Source organism: Eurypyga helias, unplaced genomic scaffold (assembly GCF_000690775.1).
Source record: "Eurypyga helias isolate BGI_N326 unplaced genomic scaffold, ASM69077v1 scaffold32683, whole genome shotgun sequence".
In the NCBI taxonomy this organism is placed as follows: Eukaryota; Metazoa; Chordata; class Aves; order Eurypygiformes; family Eurypygidae; genus Eurypyga; species Eurypyga helias.
In genome coordinates, this window is record NW_010241110.1 from 19,812 (window position 1) to 28,274 (window position 8,463).

Below are 8,463 nucleotides of genomic sequence, written 5' to 3' on the forward strand. Positions count from 1 at the left end.
GGGAAACAAACCCTGCTGTCAGCACCCCTAGCACGTCCTGCCTCCGGCACAGCTGCAGCTCTATTCTGTGTGTCTGGAAAATGACCCCAAGTCCTGCTGCTGGTGGGGTTTTGCAGTACTTGGAGATCGCTGGATGGGAACAAGGTCACTCGGGTTGGGCGGGACCTGCAGCCTGACAGCTGACCACCTGAACAAAAGTGGCCCTAACCAGCAGAGAAAAGAGACCTAAGGGACTCACCGTTGAAGTAAAACTTCAGCCTGTTGGCAAAGACGTTTGCTGTTGGGATGTTCAGCTGCGAGGCCACGTGCTCCACGATGCTCTGAAACCCCCCAGAGACCAAGAAGACCTGGACCCCTCGTTGATGAAGCCGGCTCACCAGCTCCCTGGGAAGAAAGAGAGGCCACGCGTGAGGGCCTGGCGGCACTGGGATAACCGGGTACACGGCACCTTTCCCACGCAAGGCTGCCGGTGCTTGCTTACTCCAGTTGAGGTAGGATGTGTGCTGCTTCCCCGCTCCAGCCGTCTCTGCGGCTGCTCCTCACTCCCCTGCAAGTTGGTGCATCACCTTGCTTGGAAAGAGCTGACCCAAACCCCGGCTAGAGACAGACGGGTGCTCAGCTGCTCAGACACAAGCACTCTAGAAAGGATCTCTCTCCACACCATTCATGTTCATTCCCTTGAACAAATGAGAACAGATCCAGCTCAGATTTTTTTTCTGAAGTAAAACAACAGAAAAAAAATGCATCTGTAATGCAGGAAAAACGGGGAATGCGAGGGAGATGAAGCCACTGGGCCAGCGTGCAGAAATGGGCTGAAAATGCCCAGAGTGCAACTGTTTTGTAGCCCGGCGCTGGTTCCCCCGCCGCTGGACATCAGTGCTGTCTCTAGCAGAGGGCGCCAGCTGCAGAAAAGGAAGCAAAAAAGTAGTTTTCAGGCCCAGTTAATGTCAGCAGGGCTTGTGGGCAGCTGGGAGTTCCACAGGATTTGGCTCCAGGGGCAGGGAGATCAGCCGGAACGGCACAAATGCCAAGTGGAGGCTTGAAGCAGGCGAGACAGAAAAGAAGGAAGAAAGGGTAGGAATGAAAAGGAAAAGCACGTGATTCGAAGAAGGAAACTGCTCTCTGCAGTGAGGTCTAGCTGTGCCTTCCACAGAAAAAGCTGAGCATGTGCTTCAGCTGAAGGGGAAAAGACGAGCACAGTGTCAGCTATGGCCACGGTATGTGCCAGAAATACTTCAGACTTGGAGCCGTGGCCAGATTTTGGAGTAAGGAAATTATGTTCAGTTGTTCAAAACAATTTGAACAGAAAAAAAAAACCCAAACACAAAAACCAAAACCAAAAACCAAACCCTTTTCAGTTTAAATAGTCAGTGTTTATTCCAAACGCAAAGAGGAATGGATACACACACATAGATCTATTTGCCCTTAGTGGTTTGTAATGCTTTTTAGGGACTTCTGTAGGGAGTGGCTCCAAAGAGGGGATCCCCCGAGCTGAGCCCAGGGGTGTGACTGTACATGGGAGTGCGAGAAAGCGGTAACTGCAGAACAGACTGAGCCAGCAATCCAGGCTGGGTATCAAATCTCCTCCCAGTTCCACCACCTGTCAAAACCAGATCATTTTCCATGCCCATTTAATCCTTGAGCCAGGACTGGAGCTCGCCAGCCAAGATGCCAGTTAGTTACTAAGGCTGCGATCTTTGTCCCGTGGACGCTTTCCCACTTGACGTGGACTCGGGCCAGTACGAGCTCCTGAGAGAAGCTCGGCACACAGACATGGGAATGGAGTGGGAAGGCAATCCAAGCCAGCACTGCGGGCTTACAGCCTCACTAGGGTCACAGGAACGCGTTGGTGTACAGCCTGTGCTTTCGGAAGGCTTTTTTCACCAGATCATTTGAAACTCTTCTTACCTTATTCCTGGTGTTAGCTGAGGTGGGTTGTCGGAGATTAGTTTCTGCACTTGCTCATAGGAGGGACGTATGAGACCGAGCCGTGCCGTTAAAGCTGCTTTGAATGTCACAGTGCCACCCATAGCTCTGCGAGTCCTAAATCGGGATCCAAAGAAAGCAAATCAGCGACACTTGACAAGCTGAGGCTTCTCCTGGGAACAGTTAAAGAAGAATGCCAGGGAATGTGGAAAGGGACCAAAGGTTCCAGGATGAACCGTCTTCATGCCGTAAGGGAGAAGATGGCTCCACTGGAAGGGTTGGTGGCAACCGCTGGTAGATCGGCACAGATCGGAGCTCTTGTGAGAACCAGCGAGGCAAAGGAAAACCTTATTCCTGCCAGGAGGGCCTCTGAGCCACTGGGACCAGCATTCCTGAACTGCAGCTCAGGTGCCATTCCGGGAAGTCAGCAGGACTTCTGCTGGAAGCTTCCGTGGGAACTCCAGCCTCAGAGGAGTGTTAACAGAGTTGTCCCCTGTCCCCCACCTCCTCCTCAGGTTTGCTAGCGCTTCGCCAAGCTTAAGGCTTGATCTTAGTCTATGGAAGAAATGCCATTAGAGAATTTGTGTCAGTAGTTTTCCTGAGTGGCTTCACAATTCCAAATGAAGTCACTTTGTTATCCATTAATTCCACTTCCTATCCCTAAAATCCTTTTTAAACCGCAGCAATCTCCTACGACAGGGTTCTGAGTTAACCCCCATTGTAACTCCACCGTCACAGTTAACCATTTTCCATGAAAGTATGAAGTGAACAGCAAAGACACTTACATCTCCGCGACGGCATCTCCGACTCCACAGAACTTGGCAAGCTCATCAATGCCTTCTTCCCTGATGACCGTACTGTCCACGTCGAAGCATACCGCGTCAGCGCTGCGGAAGATTTCCTTCATCTCCAGGAGGGACGCCATCCTTTTGGGAACCTTCTTACTGTGAGGGGACAAGATAAAGTCTTTCTCTGAGTGACAGTACTGCACTCTGTCTTGAGCCATTGGCACAACCGGTCTGGCTCTGGCCAGCAGGGACGAGCTCAGCCTGGTAGCCAGCTTTTATCCGAGAGCGGGAGCGGCGGCGGCGGTCTGGCTCGGCTGCTGATTTGCTCTCTGCTGTTGCTGCCTACTGATGTTCAATTTACGTTACATGTGGGCCGTGGAGCTTTGGTCAGTTCCTGATTTGCTCTCTGCAGGCTCGGCCCATTGATGTTCACATGGGGTTCAAGGTTGTAATACTTGGCATTTGCTGAACCATCAGACTGCCAAGTGCTGTGTGGGGCTTGCAATTCTCTGTCTCATTGTGCCCTCAGGGCTCAAATGGGTCTTGATTTCTCACCAGACCCAGTCTAGTGTGTCAAATTAGTTGCTCCAGGAGGTAGTAAAAGACACCCAGCCCTTAAGGACTGGCTTGATCAAACCTATCAGTGAGTGGTTGTGCCTAAATCCTGAGGGTTTAGATCCTTTTCTATGACCTGATAAGCTAAACATTCTCATCATCTATGAAAGCATAAAAGATGTGGGCGCTAGCACTGGGAATTAGTCTCTTTTATAAGAGCCGTTAACGTCTTGGGTTTTGAGAACTTGACTCCACCCGTTAAGGTACTGCACCATGACACAATGCCCGACAAAAGTTCCCTTTCCTCCCTTCCGTGTCTGCCCACTCGAACACGCTGGGCACTTCTGCAGATCAGAGGCCTGAGGTGTTCCAGGCGTTAAGCACGGATTTTCTTAGGCTGCCCTACTCATCTTATGCTTCACCATTCAAAAGGGTGCTCAAGGTGGACTTTACATTTACCCGTCTGTGTATTCAGGCAGAAACAACATCTTCCTCTCTGTCCCACTTCCCAGATTTTTGTAAAAGTGTCTGTATGGTTGTCCCTTCCAACCTTTTGGATGTCTCACAGGACACATCTTGTGTAACTGATGTGGGTACCAGGTTCTCTCTTTTTCTGGGATAGGGGAAAGTGCCATGAACCAGCATGTTCTGCACCTTCGCTGTTCTATACCTCCATCTTTTGTTTTCCTCTCGCCAGGCTGATTTATTTTTCCCCTGTATATCACGTGGATTTTGATGGCAAGAGGTCTTACCCAAGTTCCCACAAAATGTTTATTTTTTGCCCTTTCTGGACAAACTTTGTACCCCAGATAGAAAAGACAAGCAGTGGAGATAGAGATGATGGCCACTACGTGCCCTGCTGTGGAAAGGCGCAGGAGCTGGTCGGCACTGCTGCAGCTCGCTGCCGGACAGGAGTCATCCAGGGACCACACGTGGTAGGGACCGGCGCTGTTCCTGAGGTGACTTCTGTGTGCTCGCTGAGAGAGAGATGCCAGTAAGTGGTTAAGGCTGAGAGCAGGAATAGGAACTTTGGGCTTGATTCCCATGGTAGTATCCATATGGTGAACACTGGGATACAAAAGGCTTTATGAAAAATTACCATCATCACTGAAAAAAGGTGTATAGAACGCTCACTCAGCTTTCACTGGGGGTGTGAGCAGAACAAAAGGGAAGAGCCCAGTACTTCCCTGAGAGGTAAAAGCCACCAAACCGAAGCGCTGAAGCCCGTGGTGGACAGCCGGGAGCCGTGTTTGTAAGACAGCAGCTGCTTCACACACGCGGGGATAGGAAAGAGCAAGAAGAGGGAGACCAAGTCGGGACAAAGGCGAAGCTACCCAGGGGCTGCAGCAGAGCTGTTGGAGAGCGTCGGCCAGAGTTTTTGGGTGTGAACGCTCTACTAGAGTAACCGGGGTGGGCGCGTGGCTTTTGCAGAAGCCAGGAACAGAGCAGGTTCCTCGGTGCTCATCTGCATCGCACGCGTGAGTGGGAACGGGAGAGCAGGTACTGCCCAGCCCCCACCTCCCCCCTGTGCGCTGGGTTCAGGTGTGGGAAGGCAGGACAGAGCCGGGGCTCAGCCTCTGCCCTGTGCCAGAAGGCAAAGGCGGGGGGGTTGTTCCAGGCAAGGACTTCAGCAAACCCCACCTCCGGGACGGGCAGAAACAGGACCGGTCTCTGCTCTCGGTCCGTCAGAGCTGTTCCGCGCACGGACACGCCGTAAACCTCTGGTCTAGCCTTAGAAGCATCACTACAGCGTTGCCTGCTGCAAACAGCACGTGGGGGGTTGTATTTTCCTACAAAGACCGCGCTGCATGTGTAAGAGAGACAGTCTCGCGCCATCGGCACGGCACTAGGAGAAACCTCTCGCCCGTAAGTGGCCACGGACGTAACAGCTTCGCTCAGGCAGAGGCGGGTTTTGAACCACCATCTGGCAGGGCTGGGCTGGGGACACGCCAGTTCCAAGTTTACTTTCCGTTAGCCTTGACTTGACATCAGCTCCGCAGCCCTGTGTTTGGATTTCCAGTGGAAGATTTTGCTTTTCTGAGCAGGGCTTTGACTTCAGGGCAGGCCTTGCCAGCCACTGGCTAGATGTATTTGTGCACTGGAATGAAACCCCAAACATCCGCTACCGTTGTTTAAATGGCAGGGCGCCAATGTTTTCCAGCCTACTGGAAATCATGAAGTCCACCAGAAATTCAGCCATGGGATTGGTGCCAATTTTAAAGATTTGCTTTACTGGACAAACCTGTTGCATCCCTGTGGCGTGACATTTGCGTCACGGTGTTCCGACACGGGCTCCTTACGCAAAGCCACCGCGTTGCCTCATGCTAACCTGGGGCTGCAGCGGCAACATCGCCAGGTTGTGATGCAAAGTCACCGTGGGGGGACACCGCGCTGCCAGCTGAGAACCCGAAACGTGTTTCTGGATACGCGTCTGCAAACTTCTAATCTCTCTGAGAAAAATGTTACTTCTGGAAACACAGACTGGGAGCAGGAAGACATCCACTCTCCTTCTCACGGCTGTCCACATTTCCCACCCTCCTTTCCCTTCCAGATGCTCCTCACAGTGGTGAGGCCACCACTGTGGGGGACTTTGATGAACAGAGAGAGGGAGAATTAGGGATGCCAGCTGTGGAGCCATGGTTGGAATTAACCCTGGCTTCTCTTAGTTCCATGTGATAACTCTTTCGGAAGGGTTTCAGGCTGGGGTTTATAGTGCCCCAAAATGACAAGTTGGAAGGGACGAATTGGGTTTTGAAATGCAGAAACCACCGGCAGTTCCCGATCGCCCTTGGCCTGTGACCTGCTAAAATCTTGCCACTTTCTGGTATAGCTGGGAACCGAGCCCGGAAAACAGAGACCTGGTTTTGGCTAACGTACCATCACACACGTCAGAGAACGTGTGATGAACTGTGAAGTAGGGAAGCTCACGCAGGAGCAGAGAGGAGAACCTGTGAAGGAAGCTTCAGGTACTGCAGGGAGTCTCGCTGGTGGGAAGAGCATGTTTTAGGAGTTAAAGGTGGTTCACTCAGACTGAAATCAGGTTTTTCCACCCTCATTGGCAGACCTCCACCTCCAGAGGCTGGCAGATGCCATTCCCAATGGTAACATGCCAAATCCAGTAACTTGTGCATCAGGCAAGGCCGTCGGTGACTGAGGACTGGGCAACCAGAAACACAGGTGGGGGTGGTTCTGCTCCTTCCCTTGCTTTCAGAATAGTCACTGGGCCATCTGGGCACGCTGTCTGCCAGGACGCTGCCTAGAGCTCACCCCCGGGTCAGTGGGTGTAGGGAGGAGGGACAGGCGCAGTAGCTTGTCCACAGGTAGGTACCACTTGAAAATGCGTGGAAAAAGAACGAGCTGTTCAAACCTTTCTGTGGACAAATCTCTAACAGCTGTGGTAAGGGAGCAGCAGGTTTTTATTCCTCTACAGCTGGCAGAGACTCATTACTCTGAAATACAGGGCATCTGATTGCTTAAATGCGCCGGTGTTTGTGAGACGGTAAGAGATGAATGGGTGGTGTGCCCACATGACAAACATGGGCCTCTCTGATCTTTCTGCCGTTGAATTTCAAATAGGTCACCTGTTGCTGGCCCAGAATGTGCGTGCTGGAAGAGCATCCAAGCAGCAAACACTTCCAACGGCTCCGATAATGAGATACCGGATGGGAAGCTGAAAAGAAGAAAATGGGGAAGAGAAGCAACGATGGGCAAAGCGACTAGAGAAGAGGTAAGAACAGAGTGGGAGAGGGGGAGGGGGGTGAAACTCGAGATAAAGATGGAGCAAAAGGGATCACAAGGGAAAGGTGGAATTCCCACGAGATCTTGCCCCCGGCCCAGGAGAGACTTGGGTAGGCCATTTGGAAACAACCCTGGCATTTCCACAAGGAACAGTTGTGTTTCGTAACGGGGGGGGTGGAGTCTGAAAGCAAGCGCGGAATTATGTAAGGCCACATGGCAAAGGAAAACAACTGCAATCTTTGTTTGCTGACCCTGCAAAGGAGGGCACCTGCCACGCGGAGGGACGGAAGCGTGTGCCGAGTCTTCCACATGAAATGGCAACGGACCGAGCAAGCGGCACTCGGAACGGTGGGTGCTGTGGGGCTGGCGCTTTCTGATGAGATCTGATGAGATCTCGTTACCGCAGCTCAGCTCCCGGCAGCGCTGCCGCGCTCCCACTCTGCATTACGCTCGCTTACTGCTGTGAGAAAACGAAGATTAAGTGAATCTTGTTACCTAAAATATGTGTTTAAACAGATCACTCGGGAACACCCTGATCTGCAAACAGCTTGCGGTATTCTGACTGTGTTCCCTCTCCCAGGTAACAAGGTGACGCTCCGCTGAGCCCCGAGCCCACAGCAGAATAACACCGCACGGAACGCGCAGTGGGATTAAGAGACACACCCACGCCAAGCTATGGGGGAAATCGTTCCCGAAACTTTCCTCAGGACCTGTTCCCACCACAGGAGTCGTCCTGCCTGTAGCAATGTTCCCAGGGATGTTTCCATGGCATCAGTTTAGACAAACCACTTAATCCTCGTTTCTAGTCCTGTGTCTGTAGAATGGGAATAGCACAGTGACACAGCTCTTCCCTGCTGAGGTTCCATTCCCAGTATTCACAATCTCTTCCGAAGGCTTTAGAGGAAATGGGACACAGTTGAGTTACATTTGAGCGAGTTGTGATTGTTGTTTATATCCCTGCAAGTACCAGTCTTTAAAGTTTGACCCATTGTCCATAACTGAGTTTCTGTGGTTTCAGTGTCAGAGAGAGTCCATCCTTCACCTCACTAAGCTCACCCCGCAGTTCCGGTTTTCCGTTCAGTTTTTAAAGGTAGTAACACAGACTCGTGTGCAAGTCGAGCTGAACCGTGCAGCTCCCACTCGCACCCGAGCAGCGGTGCCCACGTGAATGGGTCGAAAGCCCTGCTAAAAAGTAGTTGAAAAGGGGGAGAGGGAACCTGATGGATGTTGACATACACCTCCCAACCCTCCAATCCCCTCGCCTGTCCTGACAGAATGATGCTTCCCCGCCGCAGGATTGCATCATTCACTCGCGCTGCTGCATCTTGCAGCGCAGCCCCAGCCCCAGCGGAAGAGACTCGTCTCTAGGCTAGAACGCCAGTGTCATGGATCTGATACGCCAACCCCTTCCAAACGCAGAGAAAGAACCGTTCCCAGCGACTTACAGTGTTGTGCC

The 8,463-nt window shown here is 52.1% G+C and overlaps 1 protein-coding gene across 1 annotated transcript in view; it reads right to left on the reverse strand.

The window, feature by feature from the left end:
• Positions 1 to 3,037, reverse strand: part of PSPH (phosphoserine phosphatase) — a 5,456-nt gene extending 2,419 nt beyond the window's left edge. Inside the window, exons 1-3 of the mRNA XM_010148657.1 lie at positions 2,712 to 3,037; positions 1,909 to 2,043; positions 239 to 384 (exon numbers count right to left, since the gene is read on the reverse strand). Coding sequence (XP_010146959.1) covers positions 239 to 384; positions 1,909 to 2,043; positions 2,712 to 2,932 — 502 coding nt within the window. The 5' untranslated portion in view covers positions 2,933 to 3,037. The remainder of the gene's footprint in view (positions 1 to 238; positions 385 to 1,908; positions 2,044 to 2,711) is intronic.
• Between the last annotated feature and the right edge of the window lie 5,426 nt (positions 3,038 to 8,463).